The sequence below is a fragment of the Penicillium canariense genome (assembly GCF_028826845.1).
Source record: "Penicillium canariense strain IBT 26290 chromosome Unknown utg000007l_segment0_segment0, whole genome shotgun sequence".
NCBI classification, from domain to species: domain Eukaryota; kingdom Fungi; phylum Ascomycota; class Eurotiomycetes; order Eurotiales; family Aspergillaceae; genus Penicillium; species Penicillium canariense.
Genome location: NW_026622734.1, coordinates 1,500,925 through 1,525,771, shown reverse-complemented (window position 1 = coordinate 1,525,771; position 24,847 = coordinate 1,500,925). Strand labels below are relative to the sequence as shown.

Sequence of the window (24,847 nt, the reverse complement as noted above, 5' to 3'; positions counted from 1 at the left end):
CCCACATGCCTCGTCCCCTTTCCTCAACTTCTCAACCCCTCGAGAGTGAGCCTTCTCGCCCCAGTACGCTGTCAGAGTCTTGGAGTTCAGTTTCAAATCAAGCAGGAAGTCATCTGGCTTGTCTATCTACATTCTTCTCTTCCGCAACAGGGCAGGTCATTCGAAAAAATGGGTATCAAGGAGATTCGCACTGCTTTGAAAGTAGATCTTAACAAACATGCTCGCGAGCAACCTGGTTTACATGTATGTGTGCGCTTCAATTTCGTTCTGGTCTATGAACTCGACAACTAACTTTCTGCAGAACCGATGGCACCCAGACAGTATGTCAGGTTTTCAATTCAACCACCGCGTTCAAGTTCATTTGTTCTAATGGATAATTTATTTGGAAGTCCCGGCCTGCGCAAAGATTGCCAACAATGAAGTCGTCAAGATCGAGTGCTTGGACTGGACGGGTGGACAGATCGGAAACAACGATTCCGCTGAAGATGTTCGAACTGTCGACTTGACGGAAATCCACTACCTGTCTGGTCCCTTCGACATTGACACAGCCGAGCCGGGGGACGTCCTGTGCGTGGAGATTCAGGATGTTCAGCCATTCCAGGATCAACCGTGGGGTTTTACTGGAGTATTTGCCAAAGAGAATGGAGGCGGGTTCTTGGATGAGATTTACCCTAAAGCGTTCGTTCAACCTTCCTCTCCAAGCGCGATATTCTAATCAAAATGTGCGTAGTGCAAAAGCAATCTGGGACTTCGAGGGCATCTTCTGTTCCAGCCGGCATATTCCCGGAGTCCGCTTTGCGGGGTTGATCCATCCTGGAATTCTAGGATGCGCGCCGTCAGCGGACGTCTTGGCTGAATGGAATCGACGCGAAGGGGAGCTCATCGCAGCTAATACTGTCGCTGGCCGAGTCGTCGCGCAACCCCCGCAGCCTATAAACGCCCATGCGGGAAGTGCAGCTGAAGAGATCAAGGACCGAGTGGCAAAAGAAGGGGCTAGAACAATTCCAGTAAGACTGATGTCGACTTTAACAAGAATCGTCGTCCATTAACAAATCTAATAGGGGCGTCCCGAGCATGGTGGTAACTGTGACATCAAAAACCTCTCTCGCGGTTCCAAGGTTTATCTACCTGTTCATGTCCCTGGGGCCAAATTCTCTGTTGGTGATCTACACTTCTCGCAGGGAGATGGGGAGATTTCTTTCTGTGGCGCCATTGAGATGGCCGGGGTTATCACGCTCAAGTTCACTGTCATCAAGAACGGTATGGCAAAGATGGATATGAAGTCGCCCATCTTCCTGCCGGGTCCAGTGGAGCCGCAATTTGGACCTGGACGCTTTCTTACATTCGAGGGATTCTCAGTGGATGAACACGGTAAGCAACACTACTTGGATGCCACAGTGGCGTATAGACAGACCTGTCTGCGTGTGATCGAATATCTCAGACGCTATGGCTATTCGGACTATCAGATCTATCTTCTCCTCTCCTGTGCTCCAGTGCAGGGGCATATTGCAGGGATTGTGGATATTCCGAACGCATGCACAACCCTCGGGGTGCCCATGGATATCTTCGATTTTGACATCAGACCTGAAGCTGAAGTTGTGAAGAGAGATCTGGGAAGCTGTGCTTTTGCAAACGAGTAACTACTACCACCTACACTAACGTGAAAGATAGCTATCGCACAATCAAATCTTGTTTCCTTCGCAGCCAGAACCATAACTTGCCTTAACCGATAATTTCGCCGCTTGAAATTTGAGTCCAATCATTGTCCCTAACACTCTGAAAGTCCATGACCTGGCCAGGGCCACCGAACCGGTTTTGAGTAGAGTGCCAATCTCTTTCAACTGCAATCTCTGGACGCCAGCGAACCACCTCTTTCAACTCAGGTTGCAATTTACCCTCCAATGCGTCAGAAATGAAACCACCGATCGATGGCATCTGCATAGCTCCGTTGCCTGAGCCTCCAACAGCAACCAAAAGGGAAGGATAATCCGGGTGTCGATCAATTAAGAATGCTCGATCGACCGTGTCAGCATCCCAGCAAATTCTAGCAAAGGAGAAAGGTCGATCTGCAAGGTGCGGCATAGTTTCCCGTAGGAAGTCTCTCGCACGAGTTTCCGCCTCCAGTGGAATCTGGTGCTTGGCGAAGGGTACACTTCTTTCTTCACCTGAGCAGCGCGGATCGCGAATAAAATTGCAATATCCCGGATGCTCGTCGCATATCTTGAGCTCATGCTTATCTTCATCGGGCTCCATGAAGAACCCTTTAGAGATGTTGAAAAGTACTGGCAGGTTGCGGTATTTGTGGGCCTCTTCTGGAGTCATAGAGATGTGGGATAAAGTCCAAGCGGTGGGACGTAGTTGCTTCTTGAAATCAAGCAGCCGATCAGCGCCCGCACCGGCCGCTAAAATGGTATGATCCGCACGATGGAAGGCACCGTCTGCAGTTTGAGCTCCAGTCACATCTCCCTCGTCATAAGTCAGCGCCACAACCTCGCCATGTGGTGTGCCCGTAATGAATTCGACACCGAGCCTTTTCGCTTCCGTGTATGCAGAGACCATGGCCTTTCGAGCATGTATCCACCCCGCTTCTTTCTTACAGAACCATCCTTTCCACCCAGGAAACTCGCCAGTCAGGATACCTGGGGGCATTGTATTGCGAAAATCCTCGGCAGTCTCGAGTTTCGCAAAATCACCTTCAGATGGATCTATTTCTTCATCTTTGATATGCTGTATAAGGGCAGGTGTGCTTCCGGCAACGATAAATCCCGTCTCATGGAAAAATGGAGAGAAGACTGGATCTTCTTTCCAGCCCTTTAACGCCGCTCGAGTGCAAGTGACAAAGGCAACGCTTTTCGCGTCCTGATAAGAATCTATCTGGAGTAAGACATCGAAGCCAGGATTGGGGTTTGATTTCTTCTTACCTTTAAGCTCTTTATGTTCCATGATTTTATTGACATCGTTGCCTGCAGCAATAGGCGATGGGACCTCATAGGGATCAAGTACCTGGATACTCTTGTATCCTCGACGGGCCAAATGAAGAGCAGTTGAGCAGCCCCATGTTCCTGCACCGATTATCAATATTGAAGATTTCACGCTCAATACCGGTGGCGTCATTCTGATGTCGCACGGTCGATGGTTGAGAAGGGCTGTAAGTTTATTGAGGGCGGTCTTGAGAAATCAGTCGAGTAGGGAAGATGAACAGACCACCGGACAAAGTTAACTTAGACTTATACATGCGCTAGTAAGCTCGGATAAACCGAATGGGGTCAATGCTTAACTATCAGGCAGGTGTGGGATTTTCCACCGCGTGGACCTTCCCACCCCTCAAACCCGGGGTAAGCGTCTCCGCACCATGCGCCCGAGCCCCCGTGCCCTCTTATCACCATGGTCGAAATGACTTGGATGGAAACGAATCCGGAACCGTCATGCAGTCATTTTCTCGCTTGGAGCTTCCATGGCTCTATCTACATCAAGAGCGGAACGTAGATCGCTATCTACTCTGCACAGGCCGACCTATCGGTAAAATCGCTATTCTGATTTCCCTGGGTAACTGCCATTGACTATGCCGCCTGTACGTCAAACTATAAATACTCCCTAGATCCCTAGACACCGTACGTGATTTAAGTACTCCTCAATATTAACGATTTTAGCCATGGCCCCTGGAGATGACATGCTCGCAGATGCTCCTGGCACTGTCTATCTTGTAGACGGTGAGTGCCTATGTTCAGTCAAATTAATTTCGCGAAAGAGGAGGTCTGACCTACATAAAATTCCACAGTATCCCATACTTCGCACGACACCGCGCATGCTGGGCATCAAGACATTTTACTGATACCGCAACCGTCTCCTTCTCTTGCAGATCCACTGGTAAGTGAGTATGTTGTCTTGAAACATGAGACGAAGATTGGGCGGAATTGCAATATCAAAGCTGAAGGGTATTGACCGTTCTCCAGAATTGGCCTCGCTTCAAAAAGCTTTGGTCTTTGTTTTTGATTTCAGCTTATGCCTGTGTCTTCTCATTCGGTGAGAATAACTGGGGTGCGTCCTGGACCCTGATCTCAGAAGATACCGGCGTAAGCTTGACCAATATGAATGGTGGAAGTGCGCTGAACTATCTCCTATTGGGATTTTTTAATATTATCTGGATTCCGACGGCAATGAAACTGGGACGCAAGATAGTCTATATCTTGAGCTTGGTTGTTCTTCTCGGGGGAAGTTTATGGGGCGGGTTTTACCACGGAACTGCCCAGTACTACATTATGCTAGCGATTCAAGGCATAGGCACAGCAGCGTATCAAGCATTGATTCAACTGACGGTAGTCTATCGTGTCGGAAAACGAGACTTACGCTAATCGCTTACAGATTTTTGATATGTTTTTCACGCATGAGCGTGGCCGTATGGTCGCAATCTATATCTTCTTCCAACAGCTCGGTTCCATCTTGGGACTGATACTCGGTGGGTATATAAGCGACGGAATTGGTTGGCGCTGGTCTTCCCCAATTGTGGCGATTGCATGTGTATGAACCTAACAGCTCTCATTTCTCCAAGTTCATCAAGCTAATGGTTCAAGGGCATCTTGATTCTGCTATTTATCCTGACGTTTGATGATACGATGTTCCCGAGGTATCGATTCAATCAGATATTAAACAGTGAGCCAAGCCAATCAACCAGTCATACCGTACAGAAGAAGGTGTTGGAAAAAGGCGCTCAGATCGAGCCTCCAGTCTCTGAACTTGACCCCAATCACACCAGAGAAGACAGAACTTCGCGGTCGTTCCGGCAGAAGATGGCTTTGGTTCATTACTTTGCTGATGACCGAACAACCTGGTTTCAATATTTCCGTCGTCCATTTTACCTGTTTGCATTTCCCAATATTGTCCTCGCCGGTATTCAATTTGCCTTCGGATGCACGGCCGGCATTGTCTCTTTCAACACTATCTCGGAGATAATGACAGAACCGCCATATAATTGGAGTGCTGGATCAACAGGGCTGCTTTTCTTAGCTGCATTGATCGGAAACTTTCTAGGGTAACTCACAGTCCTCTCTGAACTGAGACACATTTGGCTTGTACTAACAAACAATAGAATGGGCGTTGGCTCCCTGTCAGATTGGATTGTCCTCATCCTTGCCCGGCGGAACAAAGGCTATAAGGAGCCAGAAATGCGTATCTGGACCTATATATTCCCGTTGTGCTTTGGGGCAGTCGGATACTTTACCTATGGTTGGGCTGCTACAAATGGTGATAATTGGATATCTATCGCTGTCGCCTTATGTTGCCTCATCGCACAGCAGGTGTCAGTCACCAGCCTAGCAACAGCGTATGCAATGGAATGCTTTGACGGGGTAGGTTTACTTTTTGTTTTCACCACAGGTCTCATTTCTCTAACGTCTGTCTGTCTCTAGATATCTGGTGAGCTCGTCGTTGTACTCGCCATTTGCTCGTCTTTAATCAACTTTGCCATCTCATATTCCGTGCAACCATTCATTGATGCCACATCATACGGATGGGCATTCACATGCTATGGCATCCTCGTTGTTCTTTCTATTTTGATGGGCGTCCCTATGATAATTTGGGGGAAAGCATGGCGCCGAAAGTGTAAAGGGCGATACGAGCTGTTTTTAGCTGAGACTAGCCGTGATTCCCATTGAATAGCGTGCGAGCTACACGAAGTTGCTGATCCATGCATGGGTGAAGACTACTGTGAATCGACCTTCACGAATTGTTTGCCATGTAACGACTGCCCACCTCAAAGACTACATGAGCCTATTGATCGTCTCGCCTATTGATCGTCACGCCTTACGGATATCAAGATGTCAGTATGATAATTGCACCATTTCTATAATCTAAAATCTTCAACTAGAATCCATCTTGCTATTATATCAAGGCTTCTGACAGGAAGAGCATGACCACGGTTTATGTAATGATATAAATTCAATGAGACTCAGCGCTCAAACTTAAAATTTGGTAAATCAGGCGCATGAGGTCCTGCAGTCAGTCCGTGATTGCATCATCGTTCATAGAAAGGAAGATGTATGCGTAAAGGAGATCCGCAAGCAATTGTGAAGCTTGCTGCACGTTGCCAATCATTTGACTTTGTCCTTTGGATTCTCCATGTTCTCCCATGTCACGTCCAGCATCTCAGTCGGAGATGAAAGAGTGTCCTAGCTGAGGGAGTGCGCCCTTATCACTCAATGCGCACATAGCAATGCAGATCACGTAAGACCTTGATAACTATAACTAAGTTAAATTGGCGTCAAAACCAACCGTTTTTGGCGCCCAATCTACCGCCACCTAGCGTTGTGGTGGGATACCTACATCAAAAGATCACTACAACACAGAGAGTACATATTCTTCATAGATTGGATTTGCCTCGATGATGTGTTTATCATACATCAAACAGTAGAAAGAATCACGTCGTGAATCGTTAAATACAAGCTCCTTACGAGAAGAACTTGCGCGCAGCTGCCTTGTCCTTGGCCTCGCGAGCCTTGACAGACTGCTTGACCTTAGTAATCTCATTGGTGATACCGGCATCGGTGGGGGCCAGCTTGGTGGCCTCCTGGAGATCCTTGAGGGCCGCATCCTCTTCCTTCAGACCCACATGGGCAAGGGCGCGGCGGTAGTAGACTTTGGCCTTGTCGGCATCCTTGGCCTTGGCGGCCTCAGCAACCTCGAGAGCGTACGATGCCCAGGCCTCCGCCTGCTTGTACTGCTGAAGCTTATTGGCCAGCAGAGACGAGTTGGAGTGCAAGGTAAACCGGAGGGACTTCATCTGCTCTCCCAGCTCTTTGGGGTCGCTGTCAGCGGGCTCGGGGAACTCGTTCAAGTATCGGAGACCCTTCTGGTACTTCTCGAGGCCGAGGTTGTAGTCACCCTTCTTGAACGCGGTGTTACCGAAGCCCTTGAGGTCGGAGGCGATCTTGAAGGCAAGAGGAGCGGTCAGCTCGTCACCCTGGTGATCCTCAGGGAAGTCCTCATAGGGGTCGCCAGTCGCATCCTGCACGCGCTTGGTGGCGTTGGCGTAGTCGTCGCCCGAGAGCTCGCCACAGTCCACCACGGTCACGTCGCTCTTGGGCTTGTCGGCCTCTGTCTCCATGTTCTCGATCTTGCGGATGATGCTCTTGCCGTTGATCACCTCACCGAAGACGACGTGTTTGCCGTCCAGGTGGGGGGTAGGGACGGTGGTCACGAAGAACTGGCTGCCATTGGTGCCGGGGCCGGAGTTGGCCATGGACAGGAGGAAGGGACGGTCATGCTTGAGGTCGAAGTTCTCGTCGGGGAACTTCTCGCCATAGATCGACTCGCCGCCGGTGCCGTTGAATGCGGTGAAGTCACCACCCTGGATCATGAACTGCTTGATAACGCGGTGGAAGATGGAGCCTGTTCGCGAGCTTAGTTAGTTTGGAAAATTGTCGCGCCATGTGATCGTGGGAGGGAGGCGGGAGTGGCTGGTGGTAACGTACCTTTGTAGGTCAATGGCTTGCCCTGAGTTCCAAGGCCCTTCTCACCGGTGCAGAGAGCTCGGAAGTTATCTGCTGTCTTCGGAACGACTGGTCGAGGGAGGTATAGTCAGCAAGGTTCCGCTCTGTCGCGGCGGGTGGGGTTCATGTCGTACCATCGTTAAACTGTGCAAGGCGGAAGTTAGCTTGTTATTTCTCGAAAGTCTTGCGATTCGTAATGGGGCGTAGCTTACCAGCTCGAAGACCACTCGGCCGGCCTTCTGGTCGCCAATTTGAATGTCAAAGAAGACACGAGAACGCTCTGCATGGCGCAGTCAGCAGCTGTCAATTTTCTTTTGCGGCGCGAGGGTAGATCGGTGGACCCCGCACTGCGAGAGGAGGGGGAGGGACGCACGAGATTCCGTCATGTCGGGAGAGTGGGAAAGGGTATAGAGTTGAGGAAAGCGGAGCAAGATGTGGACTTGAAAGCAGAGGGGAGAACCGTACGAACAGATGGATTGACGGGAAGGGAGAGGGGAGGTGAAAGAAGCCGCTGTGGGGGAGTTTGGCGGCTCTACGGCTGGCGGGTTTCTTCAAGAAGCTTCCATGCTCGGCCCCAAAAATATACTGAACAAGACCACAGCAATATTCTGTAAACGATACCGACGCCTGGAATTGATGCCGCCTCGGGGTATATGCTAACAATATCTATGTACAATAATGCCATGGGGATTTCTATGCACTCTCAAGCCAGCAATTCCGCTGGCAGTTTAAATTCGAAGGTGTGCCTGGCCTCCGAGTCCTCCCCACCCTCTTCGCCCTTGTCGGCACCCTCCGTCTTCGGCTTCTTGGGTTCTTTCTTAGGGAGTGTGGTATCGATCTCGATGGTGACCTAGGGAATGAACATCGTCAGTATAAATTCAGCTGCGGCGCAAAGGGTGCAAGCCAGATAGGCAGATGTACCGCCGCATCTTCACTGCGGTAGTCGACACCCACCGGCCCATCGTTTTTAAGCTCCACATCCATCATGGCCTGGAACACGCCATCCTTGACCCGATCGGTAACGTAGTGATCACGCATCTTGTTGTAGAAATGGTCGTAGACTTTCCGAGCTGTTGTGGCGTCGGCCGCGTCATGGAAATCAGGCTTGTTGCCCTTCTTCATTTTGCCGTACAGAGTGAACTGGGAGACTGGTTTGGCATCAGCAGCAGCTCGAGCCAGATTGGTTGGAAGGATGAACATACCACAGAGCACCTCTCCCTCAATATCCTGGACATTCCTCTTCCACTGAGAAACCATCAGCATACAAGTTATCCAAACAGTTGGAGCGCAACACTCCTCACTTGTACGCCATTTTCATCCGGCCAGAACTTTGCCTTGAGCACCTTCTTCACCAGATTTTCTGCTTCCTTTTCTGTGTCCTCTTTGCCCACGCCAGCAAATACTAGCAGTCCCTTGCCAATGGATGAGATTAACTCAGAGTCGACCGTGACCGACGCGGACTTCACTCTCTGAATAACAACTAATAACGTTTTAGTTGGAGACAACTTGAAATGCATTGCGATCACTTTGGGGCGCACCTTTCATCTTGCCTTTGGAGAGTGTCTGGAGGTCAGAAGTGAATGTTAGCCACCGGAGAACCCCACAGGAAGTATCCCTCGGAGACCCGTGCACCTAACCCTCCACGCGTGAATGCAGTGCAGGCAATATCAGCAAATAAAGGACTTAGCGCACAATCAACCAACACTCCTCCGAGATTCACAAATTGACCAAAAGCAAAAGGACCTGGGATAGAAAGATGCTGCGAGGGTTCATCTACATTCGCCGCAACCCTCGCCTCGGTGAATCCGTTACAGACCGCCTTCCTTATCGGGCAACCTAGAAGCTTTCCACGTCGAAAGGACGACGAGAAGCCCATTCCACCTGCTTTCCGCTAATCCGGGCTGTTTTCTCACTGTAACACCCCGCAAAATACAACCTCCAACCTCACCTTGATCGATTGCGCTACGCACTCCCGGTTGGCCGCAAGCGCACTCCAAATCCGCCCCCACCGCATCGACACACTCTAAACGCTTGTGGACGGGACCCCCAGTCCACGCCCACCACGGGAACACCATGACGTCCCGGAAGACACAGCAAGAGATCGACAAGACCTTCAAGAAGGTCGCCGAAGGAATCCAGACCTTTGAGGGCATCTACGAGAAAGTCCGCTCCGCTACGAATCCTACCCAGCGCGACAAGCTCGAGGAGAACCTCAAGCGCGAGATCAAGAAGCTACAGAGGTTCCGTGATCAGATCAAATCATGGGCAGCAGGCAATGAGGTCAAAGACAAGGCTCCGCTGCTAGAGCAGCGGAAGGCCATTGAAACGGTGGGTGTTTGCCCAGTAGCGGGAATTGAGGCGGAATGGGGCTAACGAACCGCGAAATAGTGCATGGAGCAATTCAAAGCCGTCGAAAAGGAGATGAAGACAAAAGCATACTCCAAAGAGGGTCTATCCGCCGCATCACGACTCGACCCCAAAGAAAAGGAGAAGGTGGAGGCATGCGACTTCCTATCGACGATGGTCGATGAACTCCAGCTGAGGATCGAGGCCATGGAGGCCGAGGAAGAGTTATTGCAGGCACAAATGAAGAAGGGCAAGAAGGACACGGGCAAGGCGAACCGGATGGCCGACATCTCACGAATAACAGAGCGCCATAAGTGGCACATCAACAAGCTCGAGTTTCTCAATCGATCGCTACTAAACGGCAATTTGGAGGTGAACCAGGTGATGGATCTCAAGGAGAGCATAAAGTACTATGTCGACGAAGGGCATAACCCTGATTACTCCGGAGAAGATGACACGCTTTATGACGACTTGGATATCGGCGAGGATGTCGAGGCCCAGTTCGGTTTGGGAGCAGATAACGACCGCGTGTCGTCTCAAGATGCTCAATCCATTCAGGATGAGGAGCCAGAACCGAAACCAAAGCCCCCCAAGGCGGATCCCACTATGAATCGTCGACCATCTACACAGATGAAATCGCCGCTCCCTGTTCTCGCTACTCTCCACCCGTCTGCCTCGTCCAATGCTACCCCGGGCATGAAGCCCGCGCCGCTCCCGACTCGCCTCCCAGGCGAAACCCTGAAGTATGCCTCCGCCGCGGCGGCTGCAGCTGCCAGCGACAAGAGCGGAGTAGGCATTCTGCCTCTACCCCCTCCACCAGGTGCCAGTCCCGCCTTTTCAAATGTTCTCCCCGTCTCCAAGGCGTCGTCTACCGCCTCGCCAAGTGTGTCTTCCGTGCAGCCTGTTGCCAGGGCGGCGACAACAGCGGCAGCTGCATCGTCATCCGAAGAGGCTGTTGCATCGGCGGTGCGATCGAAGGCTGCGGCTAGCGCAACAGTTTCCGGTACATCATCCCCAGCGCCTGTCAGCAAGGCGGAGCTTGCGAAAGAGCAACCCATGACGAATGGCAAAACAACAGCAAATGAAGGAGGCGAGGACGATGACTCAATATACCACTTGCCCCCGGGCCTGCAAGACCTGATCCAGTCCTTCGAGGTCACCAAAGAGCGTGCGACGGCGAACCCTACGCCAGCAGTGCAACGCCTTCTGTCTACCTCGCTCACAACATGTCCCGAACCCGGGGATGCGGAGAAGCCCCGGCATTACAAGCCCCAGAACCCCTACAACACCCCTCTCTATTACCCGCAGGAGCCTCTCTCCATCTTTGACGACCCGCGACTGTACGATACCGGTCGGATTGACACGGATACGCTGTTCTACCTCTTCTACTACCGGCAAGGGTCTTATCAGCAGTACCTGGCGGCCAAGGCGCTGAAGAACCAAAGCTGGCGCTTCCACAAGCAGTACCAAACATGGTTCCAGCGACACGAGGAGCCGAAGAACATCACAGAAGAGTTTGAGCAAGGCACATATCGGTTCTTCGACTACGAGAGTACATGGTTAGTCGCATCCGTCCAGTTCACCCCCAATCCCTTTACACACCCGTGCTCACCCATTTGCCCGACAGGATGAACCGGCGCAAGGCTGATTTCAAGTTTGTGTACAAATATCTCGAGGACGAGTTATAATCCGCCCTTTGAACATGCGGTGCCTCTCTTTTTCCCTTTCCGTGGCGCAGGCATAGCAGCCTAGATTGGCCTACCAGCAGCCAGCCTCCTCCTCCCCCCCCCCCGGGAAGCCTTCCCGCCAGCTATATGACTGGACGGGGCCCAAAGGGCATGAGGCGTACCCGAATTGGATATGTCATAGAGGGCGATCTACTGGGGACACCGAACTCAGGAGTTAGTGCTTGGGTTATTTTAGTATCTTTTTTCGTCATTGTTTTTCTACTCGACTATTGTTTCGCAGGACTGGCATCGGGCAATGAGTACAATGAATGGGCCTCGGGGAGACCACGGGAGTTTTCTGTGCTATTTCAAGTTATCCACTCACCGCACCCGGTGTTGGCGAAATGAACCATACTACTGTCTGTGTCATGATCTATGCCGCTTGATCGTCTGCCGTTATTACGTCGTCAAAGTACTCATATACTGTGTGCCTGGCGGGACTCTGCCGCAGTCGTAGTATCGGGGGTATCAGCAATGCGGGAATCTAACCGGGACAGGCGGTCCATGGGAGGACATACCGTCATAACGGACTGGAGTCCACCACGGTAGGTCCACGACACCGGGCTGACTTGTACAAGGTACTGCTGAGTTGTATCTCCCGTCGTGTGTTGTAGCGGGTCCACCCGGCTATCTGGGCACGCATGGGCAGCCCGCTTAAAAACGTACAGCGGACAGAGGGACAGGACCGGGTAGAACAGGACAGAAACAGAGCGTTAGTCCAGCCATTTTACACCTTGCGGTCTGCGGCGCAGAAGCCCGTCGCCAATCCGATTGGCGGGGCCTGTGACGAAGCCTCACTGTAGGAACGGGATGCATGATTCCCCGGGTCTCAAACCTTGCGCTAGCGTGGCGCGCTCGGCCAACGAGACCCAAGTGCACGACCTGGCGCCAACGCTAGCGTTGCGGCATTTTTTCTAGAACACAGGGATTAGAGAATGTAAAAAAAGCAAGAACCGGGCCCGGACATGGCTGGCGCACGGGTTGATGCGCGTACCGGTGCACTTGGTGCGGCTGGTGCATGGGGCGGCCCAGTCGAGTTCCCATTATATTATATCATCGGAGGGCGATCGTCGTCCCCAGCTTTGGGAACTGCCCGACGTGTGGTTCTCGGCGATCCCCTAGACGGGCGATCAGGGATCGTGCGCAGGTTCGTTCGAGACAGAGTAGCCGATTGCGACAAAGGATGAGACACTGACCGCTATACTCCGTATACGACCGGGTCGTATAGCCCCAAGTATGGAGGGACGGGTTCTTCAGCCTCTCCACCGCTCCGATTTCCCATTTCCCCTCTTCCTCTGGAATGGACAGCGCAGTCAGGCTAACGCCACGCAGGAAACCTGAAACGAGGGCTTCTCTGGCGATGACGCCAAAAAGTAGAGACGGCCGGGGACCAACGCAGGATCCCCCGTCGGATTTCTTTTCTGGGCCATTGCTCGGCCACGCTAGAAGGTTTCCAGAAGGGCGCTCACCCGCGCTAACCACGCACGGAACGATGATCGGTGCCAAGCGTGGTGTTGTGGTGCTGTGCTGGTGTGGTGCACGAGAAGAGGGGGGCAGGGCCGACGAGGGCAGGAGAAGGGTCGAGCGCAAGGCCGTCTGACCGCAACTAGGATCGTGCAGCTTATCGGGGCTGAGGATTGGCCTGTTCGAGGATCGCGGCGTCGAACTGGGTCGTGACTGGCCCGGACGGGCTGCGGGCGAGCCCCCCGGCCCCCTCAATGACGCCAATCAAACGGGGCCAAGAGCCGACGGTGGAGCGTGGGCCTGACGCTAACCGACGCTAGAAGGCTTCCAGAATGCGCAGGGAAAGTCAGCGCTGGACGGTCCCAGGCGCTACTGCACGTTCCGGCTGTGTTTGCAGGAGAAATCGCGCAGGCGATGATCCTCGAATGACGCTCGACGGCGGGGCTGTGTAGAGGGATGTGGCCAGTCATGATGCGTGGATTAGCAAATGAAGCCATTCAGAGACCGAGTTCGAAGTAGTCCGAGTCAAGAGGAGTCCAGGTGATGACTTCGTGTTTGGGAGGGGAACCGAGAGGTGCTGGGCCAGTAGACGAGGTGTACGGCGTGCATCTACTAGTGGCCCTTTTTTCGAGCCGCAGCATTAGTTCGGGTTCAATCACATACAAAAGACAGGCGCAGGGGAGAAATGTATCCGCAAGTGATTTACTCTCACGCCAGTCTTCCATTACGCCCATTACATCCATTACGTCCATCACGACCATCACGACCATCACGACCATCACGACCATCACTCCACTACTCCCATCTTGCACGTCCTCTGCTTCGCGGCTTATCTGGCTCTCTTCTCGCCAGAAATAACCATCGGCCCCCACCGCCCTAAGCACTAAGCACCAGCCCTTGCACATCTTGACGAAGGATTCACACCAGCGTCTCACGATGGTAGGTCAATCCATCCACTAGCGGCCTTCTCCCGTCCTTCTAGAACCCCTCTGATCGGCTTCCTTTTAAAACTAGACGCTTCCTCTCTCCTCATTGCAATCCTTCTCCTCCACCCCCATCCTCATTCACTACCCGAAAGACAACATGCAGTCCCCCTTCAGCTACTCCGACTCTTGCTACTCCTCCTCCCCCGGGGGCATGGACTTCTTCTTCTATGGATCCTCACCTCTCTATGAGACCAACCTGTGCGACCTCGACGCCGCAAGTCCCTTTGTGCCTGACCTCGTCCCCGATGCGACATACTCCTTCACGAGCTCGCCGTACATGTACTCTCCCGTAGGCAACATTCCGTCCACCTTCTACGACATCGCGGCGACCAGCGTGCCTAGCTCCGCCAGCAGCAGCTGTGGAAGCTCCTGCGGCAGCAACAGCTGGAGCAACCTGCCCGAGGAGGTGCCCATGCCCAACTACCCCCTCACCTCCTGCGACGACTCCGGCCCCGACTCGCCGCCAGTGCAGTCCAAGTAAGTTGGCCCCTCTCCTCGAATCCCCGGCACCGTTTAACTGACAATGCATCCACCTTAGACCCACAAAGCCCTTCGGCTGCGATAACTGTGGCAAGTCCTTCACCCGCTTCGCAGACCTGAAGCGCCACCAGACCAGCGTGCACTACCCCGTCTTCCGCAACTGTCCCGTCGAGCACTGTTCGCGCAAGGGCAGCAATGGCTTCCCCCGCCAGGACCACCTGGTCGAGCACCTGCGCTCCTACCACCACCTGGATGTGCCGAAGCGCCGAGCGATGAAGCGCTCTGCCAAAGTTGCTGCGCTCTAGGTGCATGGGCAGCCACCGCCAGCACCGGCGCAAGCTGCCATCTCCCCCGGGGCCATGTCCCTGACTTACTATTACGATCTTACGACTTTGTTCTTGTGGACTACCACTTCTCTTGTGCTTGCCTCCGAGACGGCGTCACCTCTTTTCTCTTCTCTCTTGCTCGTCGCTTGAGCGACTGCTTTTCAATTCTCCCTCACCCCTCTGGGCCTCTGTATCTCTTGATCCTCCTGTTTCTATAGACGACAGTTTGCTTCTGCTCTATCTGTATAGAAGATTTTTGGCTTTTGGCTTTTGGCTTTACTTTTTTTTTTTTTTTTGGTCTATGAACTTATGGAATGTTGGCAATGGTTGATATGCATCTTGGAACGGCTTGCAACGCGATAGATGGGATAAGCAACGGGGTTCATTTCTGGTAGACGGAATTTTCCTTTTTTGGGTACACGTTCCACAATGGAACCGATGATCAATGAAATCATGTATAAACTCAATTCGCGCCTCTCCCAGCCCCTCCAGCTTCATCTCTCTCTTCCTCCTAGGTTGCGTCGTAGCATACACGGCATAACTATATGTTTGCTTTTGCTTCTCGCAAGGGGGTTCCGCGTCTACCCAGCTCAGCCCGGCCCTGCCGTATCCTGTCCTGTCCTGTCCAGCCCGTCAGTGATGCAATTGGACAGAAACACAAACCTATCTACTTCCCAATTAGCCTGGTGTCACACTGATTGCAATGGCTCGCACGGCCTGGCCACGCTATGGACAAACACCTGTGCAACTCGGCCGCGCTAAGTTCGCTCCACAATCCTTCGGCCGCCCATAGGTGCAAACTACCTGCGGGAGGTAAATCCTGGCCTAATCCTGCCCACTTTTTTTTGCATCCTGCGAGACCCCCCTCACCAAAGTCAATAGTATGGGTACGCAAATCTTCAATAACGGGGACTTTCGTGCTTGGAATCCTTCCGAGCTTAGCCGTGCCGCAGGTACCAAGCTACAATGCCACCAAGAATCAGGCCCTGCTTCTGCGCTCAGCATTGTCGCAAAGAGGAAGAAAAAGTGGAGTGAGGAGCTGGTTAGCGGGCTAGGCCCCAAATATTTGCCTCGCTAGCCTCCAATCCTTCGGTCTATCGGCGCCCCGCTGGTATACAACCTTGATACTGCACATGCACCCGATTAGGATTCTAGTACGGAATACTGTGGCAATCCTGGATTCAACTCCCAGACGTGAAGATACAGGAACATGGAGCCCAGGCACAAACAATACGGAGTACGGCAGATCTGATCCTGCCGCATTGCCATCCCATTCCCCCTAAACCCCAGACCCATTGTCCCATCCTTGCCGCATCCCCGACACCTCCCAGTCCACACAGTTCTGCTCTAGCAAAGCCCCTTCCCGCGCCCACCGCCCACTGAAGAAGTCCCGAATCTCGTCCTCGCGCTCGACCACCTGCACCGCGAACCCTTGCTCCAGATGCCACCCAACATGGCAGTGCAGCAGCCATGCGCCAGGGTTATCGGTGCGGAATGCGAGCACCAGGTGTCCTGACGCAGGAAGCAGGGCCGTGTCGCGCTTTGGCAGCGCGCCGGCCGCATGGTGCAGGGGTCCTTGGCCGGGCGAGGGAGCGTAGGGCCCGGCTCCCTGGGCGACGAGCAGGAAGTCGTGTCCGTGTAGGTGCACTGGGTGTGGGATCGGCACGGAAGTCTCGATTATAATCAGCACCCAGGTATCGGCCCGGGGGACGGAGAGTAGGCCCGCCGTGGTGTGGAATTGGGTGTGGGGGTTGTGTAGTTGTCGGAGGGTGGGCTGAGTCCAGTTGAGCTGCAGCGATGTGCCGTGGAGTTGCCAGCGGTAGATGGAGTGGGTGGTGGGGGTTAGGGTTGCTGGGAGGGTCTCGTTGTAGAAAGGGTCGTTGTCGCCGGTGAGATCGAGGGGATGCGAGATTACGGGGATGAGGTGTGCTGGGTCTTCGTCTGTGCAGCTGTCGGTGGAGGCGTGGGCCGTTGAATTGGGCAGGCTGTGTGTGGTGTCGTAGCGGACTATCCCGCGGATGTTGTCTGCGTTGAGGTTCTTGGAGCAGGAGAGCTGCGGCGTGGCTCGGAGCCAGAAGGCAGAGGCTAGACTGGCGTGGTCGGCGTGAACTATGACATCGTATCGTTGTCCTGCAGGCCAAAGACGCCCAGATGCCCAGGCCAGGATGGTTAGATAATGCCGATCTCCTGATAGTTGCTTGGGGGAGAGTCGGTCTATATTCATGCGATGGCTCGGAGGGCTGCCTACCTATTGCAATGTCCAACACATTCGTAATATACGGTTCGATAGGGACAAGATCCGCCGCAATCACCGTCAGCGCGTGGTGGTCGATGCTGAACTTGAAATGTGTATCGCAGGCAGCATTCCCCAGCCGCAGTCGATATGACCTTCCCGGCGCAAAGGACATCTGGAAGCGTCGACCAGGGCCATCATCGCCAAAGATATTGGTCCCATTGATCAGCGCGTTGTCGAGCGTGGGCGGCCCCGTCCGTTGTGCTATATCCCAAAGCTCGTCGACTGTCCGGGCATCCCAGTCATTCAACAGAATAACTCCCTTGTCTTCGTCGTAGTTTGTACTGGCCGGTCCATTGATGATAATGCCCCCGAAAACACCCTCCCACGTCTGGAGGCCGATATGTGAATGGTACCAAGTAGTTCCGTACTGCGTGGCTCTCCAGCGATAGGTCATCATCTGGCCCGGGGCGATCGGACACTGCGTGATAGAAACCACGCCGTCCATCGGGTTGGTGTTGAGTTGACGGAGTCCATGGAAATGCATGCTGGTGGCGTTTGACACGGAGCTGGGGAGGCTGTTGCGCAGGTGGAGGATCACGGTGTCGCCCCAGTCAACCACGATGGTCGGCCCTGGGATCGATCCATTGATCGCCAATGTCCATCGCGTTCGTCCGTCTGGTGCGAGATCTGCCTGTGCCAATTCAAACCAAAACTCTCGCACAGCTCCGGTGTCTGGAGTAGTGGATGTATAGTCTGTGTGGATGTCATACTCGCACCATTGCCGTCGGTTATCGGCTGTATTCCCGGCACATGGCGAGCTCCTTGTCTCTGCATTCAGCAATGGGAGTGTAGATGCAGTCCCTTGGTGCCATTCCAGCGAGGAGTTACTTGAGTGTCGGGTTGAAGGAGTGCATGTACTCCTAGCGACAAACAATCCCAGCAAGGTTACTACTACCCTCATGTTGTCAGTGGGTGAAACCAAGGGCAATAATCTCATGAGCCTACTCACCACTTTAACACCATCAATCGTGCCCGAGTTCCAACCAGCACGCCAGGTATCATCCCAAGCATTCAGGGACCCACGCTTGGCCGAGCACAGCACGTCCTCGATCAAAGCAGACCCTACCAGCGCTGCAACAACCCGGCCCGAAATGCCAAAGGTGTACTGATTCGACGCAACGTGGGCCCGGATACATGGACCTTGCGTGGGAGCATGCAGGTCCTTGTGCTACTCCGAGGACAAGTAAATGGGGATAGACCGTGAATAGTAGATCTGCGACGTACCCGCCGGCTCCCGTGATAGCTCGCGCTGTTCAGGAACGGGGCCAAGCACTCGCCTGCCCCTGGTTTCGTGTGTCCGAGGCCCGGATATCCTGTTTCATCCGTGGGCCGCTGGGTCGATTGTAAATCAAGCTTGTCGGCAATTCCACTTGGCGCAAAGGTCCGTTCTGTGATATGGAGCGATGGTCTTGATGCGAAATATAGTCCACGGAAGGGAAATCATCGAAGTGTTGGGAATCGACGCAGCGTGCAGCTTCAACAAGATCCAAGAAACTGCAATGCTATAATTCAAACATGCAGTAATTATTTTCTCCCCCGTGGTAAATTAACAATTTTATCATCTCAAATCCGTCCCAGCGCCAGCCTAGCACCCCCATAAACAATCCAGAACAGCAGAACGCCCATGAATCAATCCAATGCTAACCGAATAATCCCATCTCAATCTAAACCTTGATATCCCCAAGGTCTCCCTTGCCGCCCAGCTCGCGGAAATCCCTAAAGCAAACCCCATTGGCCTTCCCCGCCTCATCAAACACCACCCCTTCTTCCTTCAACCTCATCCTCTTCTCATCTCGGAACGACCCATTCCCAAGATGTTTACTAACCCGCCACTCGCCCTTGTACCCGCCCAGCGACCCATCTGCCGCCAGCACGCGGTGGCAGGGGACCTCGGGCGCGAACGGATTCGTGCGCATCGCGTTGCCCACTGCCCGCGCGCTGGAGCCCAGGTATGTCGCCATCGCGGAGTATGTGGTCCACCGGCCTGGCGGCACGGAGAGGAGGACGCGGTAGACGCGGCGGCGGTAGGGGGTAAGGGTTGGGTGGAGGGAGATGCGGTGGAGGAATTTCTGGGTTGTGAGGGCTGTCGAAGGAGTGGATTGCTTTGCTGGGTTGGTTCTAGTTGTGGACTTGGCCGGGGTGGGGGTGATTCCGGCGGGGAGCACGGAGGTCGCCATTGGATACTGAGTAGTGTAGAGGGCCACAAAAGGAGGTATGGGTTGTCCACGCTGTTTGACGCGTCCCTGGAGAGCTGCGCTGTGTTGTCTGTGGCTTTGGCTTGGGTCGACGTTGGCTCGTTGGGTCTGTTAGCTCACCGCCGATAACCCACGGGAAGGCCGAAGTAGACGCGGCGCGGCGCGTCGGGCACGACAGCGAACTCACCAAATCAGTCGTGTTAGGTTCTTTGGGACTTTCCAGACTCTTGCAAGGTGGGACAGAAAGAAAAGAATTCGATAGCTCGCGACGACTTTATGAACAGGCCCCAGGCCGATGGAAAGTGTTGTTCTCAAAGTGGCCAATCAGAGCGCCCACCCTGCGCCTCCAGAATGGTTCCAATATAATTTCTCATTTCTCATCCGCGGTGTGTGCTAAATGCGATCAAATTATCCTATGGGAGATCAAAATTACGTTTATGACGTCGCTCTCATCTCTGACATGACTCATAATATCCCTCAGCCTGAGTTTAGACTCCCCAGCACACCGGATACTCAAACTCCGTCAAGGGTGATCCACATGCTCCGCAGCCGTGGTATTCTCAATCTTGGAGGCTGACACCGCATCCACAGACAACACCTTGCCAGTCTCGGGGTCGATGACGCTGTTCTTGCGGCTGGTGATGTCGACCATGCCGGGGTTCTCGGCCTTGAGGCGCGCAAAGGTCTTCTCCGCGTCCCAGGCCCAGGGGGTCTGAGCCGCGAAGAGCAGGTCCATATCTTCAAGTGTGCGCTGGTTACTCTCTGGGTACAGGGCCCACACCATCGGGATGGTAATCACATTGCTGGCAGCAAACACATAGAGGGTCTTTTCGCCGATGGCGTTGAACATGACCGGGCACAGAAGAGTCTATAAAGCTGGGATCAGTATTGCTTTTGTTCAGGCTTCACACCTCACACTTCAAATCACGCAGTTACTGACCAGCCATCCGTTTCCGATGCTCCAGCCAACGACACCCCAGGCATTTCCGCGAGCGCGAACCGCTAGCGGGAAAATTTCCGCGGGGTATAGCCACGGCACCGTCAGCCAGGTGGCGCCGAAGGTCGAGGTGAAGATGAAGATCATCGAGGCCGCGGCTGCACCGTACGAGGAGGCCGAGCTCATGTTGCCGTCGGCCTTGGCGTTGATGGCGAGCCGAGAGAAACCACCAGCAAGGAACATGGCAATCCCCTGCACGACAGAACCCCAGTACAAGGTCCAGCGACGACCAATGCGGTCCAGAGTAAAAACACAGACAAGCGTGGCAAACTAGAAGTGGAGTTAGCTATGCGAGGCGGTCGATGCGATGTTGCCAGCTGACCATGTAGAAGATGTTGTTCAGTCCACTAATCCACTGACTCTTCGTCGAGTCAAACCCAGCAATACTGAAAATGGTCGGCGCATAGACAGTCACCCCAGCGATACCAACCCATTCCTGCATAATCTGCAGCCATACAACCAGCTGCACACGACGACCAATGTGCAGGTCACCAGACTTATAGCCGAAAAGCATCGAAAGATACGAGTTGCCGTGAACCACAGTTTTTTCCATCTCGGCAATGCTCTGAATGTCCTGGAATTCAGCCTCGGCGCGCACCCGCTCCTCGGGGCTGCTGCCACGCAGACGCTGCAAGATATAGCGGGCTTCCTGCTCGCGGCCAACCTTGACCAGCCACCGGGGGGACTCGGGGAAGAACCATACGGCGACGAAGAGGACCAACAGGAAGATGATCTGGAAGGCGATCGGGAATCGCCAGCGGAAGGCGGACTTGCCTCCGTCGATAAAGGACAGCCCACTGAGACGAGAAGTGTTAGATGGATTTCCACGAATGAGGCCACTGAGACAGACGTACAATTCCAGCCAGTAGGCCAGGACGACCCCAAAGATGTTCAGAGTGAACTCAATCGCAATGAATTGTCCTCGCGAAGTATGCTCGGCGGTTTCGGTAGCCCAGACAGGAACAATGGCGTTCAGGATGCCCGTACCGATACCGTTGACGAAACGAGCTGCCATGATTATCAGTTATGAAGACCGTCAATGGTCCGTATGCCATCTTTGCATTGCGTACCACAAATCATCCAGTTGTGGTTCTGGGCCGAACACTGCAGACTCGCGCCCAGCACCGCCCAGACAGCTCCCGCGGCAATCGAGCGAATTCGTCCCATGCGATCACCCAGCCAGCCGCCAAACAGGCCACCAAACAACGTTCCCAGATAATACACCGAGACGATTCCACCCTGCAGTAAGGAATTGGTCACCACTGGGGTCAATTCGCCGTCCACCTCCCGAGTATAACCAAACTTCATCAGGTCGATATAGTCCTTGGCGTTGTTGACCCCGGACATCATGCCCTGATCATATCCGAAAAAGAGAATCGACAGCGCGGCGACGCAGTTGATCGCGATGAGAAGCTGTCGCTTCTCCAGCTTGTGGACGATATTCCACGAGGGGATTTTGTCGCTCATGATGACGACAGGGCTTCCACTTCAACCGGATGAAGGAGCATGCATTACCTGTGTGACGGTGGGTATATCTCTACTCTGGGAAGCAGAAGGAAAGGAGCGCAAAATGCAGACAACAACGGCCCAATCAAGCCTACCGCACAGAACCACAAGACAAGAGACAAGGTATAGCCCCGTGGGAAAGAAAGAAAACAGAGCAGGGCAAGCAAGGAAGATTCCCGCGCGATGCCTTTTAAACGGCCTGATTTCTCCTCGGCGCGAGTCCGAGTTACGTGCATGGTCGACAAGGAAAGTACCCCACGAGGATCGGCCGAGAGTCCCCCCAAGAACAGCAAGGAGTCGCTGGGCCGAGCGCGTTGCATTCCGCACACGCGCTCCACAGCTCACTTTGGACGGGCAGCGGATAGCTCCGTCCTTCCCCATTTTCCCCATTTACCCCCACGTCTATGACAATCCCCGGGTCAGGCCAGAGAATCTGGGTCGCCGTCGAAGGTCCGGGCGATGGCCGTGCGAGGTTCCTGGGATTTTAACCGGTCAGGACCTGAAATCGGCCATCCAAGGGAGAGTTGGCTCTGACACAGCCAGCCATATGGCCTTGCAGACGTCTGGGACCCTGTCGCTGCCACTACTGTAGGCATAATTTTCGTCTGCTGTCTTGCGTTTTGCCCCGTGGCACGGCTGCAAGTGCCTGGATGGGCTCCCACGGTTCGACGGGGAAAATGCAACTCGATATCCGTGCGATCGCTTGAACGCTGCTCAAGAGTCTCTTCTTCCCGCGCCCCATGAAATTACCCGATTATTGGAGTCTGCACCCTTTGGAATGCCGTCATGGACCAAGCTCGGCTAGCCTGACCGGGCTTCTTTCGACGCCACTCGGGAGGGAGAGGCGTTCCGGGTGCACTCTGCTCTCCGAGGCTGGCACCAATGGGCCCAGTGGGCCCAATGGGCGACTTGGCGGGGCTCCACCCGACGCGGAGAAGTTGACCTCCCCGTGGAGGAACTCCGGACTTCGCTCGTGCCCTCGGCAAGCCGCTCATGTCGGAGTCGATCGAATAGTGCGAAACATGGCGAATCAGCTGCACAGAACACATTAACCACTTCATCATATTGACACTCTCCTCTGCTTGTATCTACAGCAGCATGCCAGCATGGATCTGGAGTGAAATCTGATGCCTAGACTGTATCGTCAGCTTGCCTTCAATTTCCTCGGTCGACGCTAGCCGCGCGACTTTACCGCGAACAGCGACATAGGGCCGACCGATGTCAGATGCCTAGACTATATCGTCACCTTGCCTTCAATTTCCTCCACAAAGTGTTTTCCCACATTAGCAGAACGCAAACACCAGAATCATCAGACTCATTTCCATGGGGGAATATCTTCTAGGTCTGATTTGTTCAATATTTCACTCCCCTTTTCCTAACTAAGTCCAACCGGTCCTTCTCCACTTATTTCGGCGCAATCGATCGCGGTCGGCCCAGCCAGCCAATTGCTGTTGGCCACTCAGAAGATTGTATGATCCCAGCGAGAGCGCTGGGGAGGTCGGGGGTGCTGGGGTTATTATGGACCCCAGGGGAGGGCTCAGCGGCGACAGGGGAGGGCTTGGTGATCAGGGTGTCCATTTTTATCTGTCTTTCGATTAGCGTGGAGTCAATCTAGCTGCAAGAGTATGGATCATCAACCAACGATGGAATTCAATTGTTGGACAGGCTTTCACAACTCGCAGGTTTGTGCTGAACTCGCGAGGATTCTACAGGTCTACGGCAGCATTGGTTGTCACAACTTATACTTTTCTTGGAAAGCAGCTACTGGAGGAAGGCACGACTCCCGCGGCGAGCTTACATCCCGTACGATTCTGCCCTTTGATTGACTCCGTTCAATATGCGCAGAAAGAGCAACCAGTTCATGAACTGATTAGTGTCGGCGCGAGCAATATTTTGCAGTGATTTGACATCCATTCACGTTGCCTTCTCCACTACTATTGGTCACCATTGATGTAGGCAACCGGGGCGGGGTCCAGAGGGAATCGGTCGGCTCTATGTCGCTGTTCGCGGTAAAGTCGCGCGGCCAGCGTCGACCGAGGTCGGCCTCATTGACGTGGCTCATGACGCGGGCTACCCCTTCATCTAAGAGCGCAATGTGGGCAAGGGGTAGTACACGGGTCCCGTTAGCGTTTTCGGCGACTAGTGTGTACTGAGGGAAAGTGTCCTAGTCCCCTTTCGTCTTGGGTAAGCTATCCTGCTGGCCGACGAGATCAGTGCTGTAAGGTGACGCCCAAGTGGGAGTCTACAAGGGGCGGTAGAGGCTAAGTTCCGCCTTCACCATGGCCTTGGAGGCACCCAGCTTCTAGTGGCCACGCTATTCTTTACCTTCACCTTTAGTGTAGAGCATATCATTACATCTTTGCTAAGCGGTAGTGATGTCCTTCTTCGGGGGAGCCATGGCGGGCGCGGGGGGGAGAGGTCGCAGGGAACGTAGATGAGAGTCGTAGGAAACGCAGGTGAGGGGGAACGAGAGAGGATACCGAATGGCGGTGGCGATAGGTATGTAGGTGAAAGATAAACTGCAGCTTCTAAAGTAGAAAAATGTTGGACGGTAAGAGCTGGAGATGAGAATATAGCTGCGGTGGGGTGAGGTGACGGCTAGGAGGGAGGGTTGGTGAGGGATTGTGAATCCTCGAATTTCTTGACTAGCTCTTCGCCGCGCACCGCGTCTTACGTTGTGACGCAACAGTCCTCTCTCGCTGCTGTCCTGCCCAACGGATGAAGTACCGCTTTCTCCACTGCTATTGTTTACTGAGAGTCTTAAGAAACTATATGAGGAGCATCGGAGTTCGCTCAAGTCTTTAAACTTTACCCCTGAATATCTCTTCAAGTGATATCTTCGTCTGCTTCACCACCTGGCCATGATTGGATTAATGATGGGCTTTCGCAAGGAGGTACGGTGTTGTGCTGAGAAAGCCGGGGGAAGTTTGGGATGTGTTTTGTATTCTCCAAGGAAAGATAGACGATATTATTGAAGTCCATGCACTGATCTATTCCCTTTATATTCACCGATTCTAGCTAATAGAGGGTGTATCTAAGA

The 24,847-nt window shown here is 53.6% G+C and overlaps 10 protein-coding genes across 10 annotated transcripts; 4 read left to right on the top strand and 6 right to left on the bottom strand.

Moving 5' to 3' along the window:
* Positions 1-168: 168 nt before the first annotated feature.
* Positions 169-1,640, top strand: N7482_009572 (acetamidase/formamidase family protein; the record flags this gene model as incomplete). Its single annotated transcript, XM_056691696.1, has 5 exons — positions 169-243; positions 302-320; positions 390-678; positions 731-1,007; positions 1,062-1,640. The coding sequence occupies 5 exons, from the start codon at positions 169-171 to the stop codon at positions 1,638-1,640; spliced, it is 1,239 nt and encodes a 412-aa protein (XP_056539402.1).
* An 82-nt stretch (positions 1,641-1,722) lies between these two features.
* Positions 1,723-3,114, bottom strand: N7482_009571 (NAD(P)/FAD-dependent oxidoreductase; the record flags this gene model as incomplete). Its single annotated transcript, XM_056691695.1, has 1 exon — positions 1,723-3,114. One exon carries the CDS (start codon positions 3,112-3,114, stop codon positions 1,723-1,725), a length of 1,392 nt encoding a protein of 463 aa, XP_056539401.1.
* Positions 3,115-3,652: 538 nt separating this feature from the next.
* Positions 3,653-5,651, top strand: N7482_009570 (putative MFS transporter; the record flags this gene model as incomplete). The annotated part of the gene is made up of 7 exons (XM_056691694.1): positions 3,653-3,710; positions 3,779-3,867; positions 3,954-4,316; positions 4,363-4,518; positions 4,572-5,029; positions 5,087-5,345; positions 5,406-5,651. The coding sequence occupies 7 exons, from the start codon at positions 3,653-3,655 to the stop codon at positions 5,649-5,651; spliced, it is 1,629 nt and encodes a 542-aa protein (XP_056539400.1).
* A 791-nt stretch (positions 5,652-6,442) lies between these two features.
* N7482_009569 (CYP40/PPID family peptidylprolyl isomerase) lies at positions 6,443-7,870 on the bottom strand (the record flags this gene model as incomplete). Its single annotated transcript, XM_056691693.1, has 5 exons — positions 6,443-7,383; positions 7,467-7,553; positions 7,619-7,628; positions 7,697-7,764; positions 7,858-7,870. The coding sequence occupies 5 exons, from the start codon at positions 7,868-7,870 to the stop codon at positions 6,443-6,445; spliced, it is 1,119 nt and encodes a 372-aa protein (XP_056539399.1).
* Positions 7,871-8,187: 317 nt separating this feature from the next.
* N7482_009568 (D-aminoacyl-tRNA deacylase) lies at positions 8,188-9,001 on the bottom strand (the record flags this gene model as incomplete). The annotated part of the gene is made up of 3 exons (XM_056691692.1): positions 8,188-8,334; positions 8,406-8,729; positions 8,786-9,001. The coding sequence occupies 3 exons, from the start codon at positions 8,999-9,001 to the stop codon at positions 8,188-8,190; spliced, it is 687 nt and encodes a 228-aa protein (XP_056539398.1).
* Positions 9,002-9,557: 556 nt separating this feature from the next.
* Positions 9,558-11,518, top strand: N7482_009567 (CNOT2/3/5 family protein; the record flags this gene model as incomplete). The annotated part of the gene is made up of 3 exons (XM_056691691.1): positions 9,558-9,812; positions 9,873-11,389; positions 11,458-11,518. The coding sequence occupies 3 exons, from the start codon at positions 9,558-9,560 to the stop codon at positions 11,516-11,518; spliced, it is 1,833 nt and encodes a 610-aa protein (XP_056539397.1).
* A 2,586-nt stretch (positions 11,519-14,104) lies between these two features.
* Positions 14,105-14,792, top strand: N7482_009566 (uncharacterized protein; the record flags this gene model as incomplete). The annotated part of the gene is made up of 2 exons (XM_056691690.1): positions 14,105-14,484; positions 14,546-14,792. 2 exons carry the CDS (start codon positions 14,105-14,107, stop codon positions 14,790-14,792), a joined length of 627 nt encoding a protein of 208 aa, XP_056539396.1.
* Positions 14,793-16,092: 1,300 nt separating this feature from the next.
* On the bottom strand, positions 16,093-18,010 carry N7482_009565 (multicopper oxidase; the record flags this gene model as incomplete). The annotated part of the gene is made up of 2 exons (XM_056691689.1): positions 16,093-16,943; positions 17,062-18,010. The coding sequence occupies 2 exons, from the start codon at positions 18,008-18,010 to the stop codon at positions 16,093-16,095; spliced, it is 1,800 nt and encodes a 599-aa protein (XP_056539395.1).
* A 763-nt stretch (positions 18,011-18,773) lies between these two features.
* On the bottom strand, positions 18,774-19,286 carry N7482_009564 (MGMT family protein; the record flags this gene model as incomplete). Its single annotated transcript, XM_056691688.1, has 1 exon — positions 18,774-19,286. The coding sequence occupies one exon, from the start codon at positions 19,284-19,286 to the stop codon at positions 18,774-18,776; it is 513 nt and encodes a 170-aa protein (XP_056539394.1).
* A 541-nt stretch (positions 19,287-19,827) lies between these two features.
* On the bottom strand, positions 19,828-21,768 carry N7482_009563 (uncharacterized protein; the record flags this gene model as incomplete). The annotated part of the gene is made up of 5 exons (XM_056691687.1): positions 19,828-20,172; positions 20,245-20,571; positions 20,624-21,098; positions 21,156-21,309; positions 21,372-21,768. The coding sequence occupies 5 exons, from the start codon at positions 21,766-21,768 to the stop codon at positions 19,828-19,830; spliced, it is 1,698 nt and encodes a 565-aa protein (XP_056539393.1).
* Between the last annotated feature and the right edge of the window lie 3,079 nt (positions 21,769-24,847).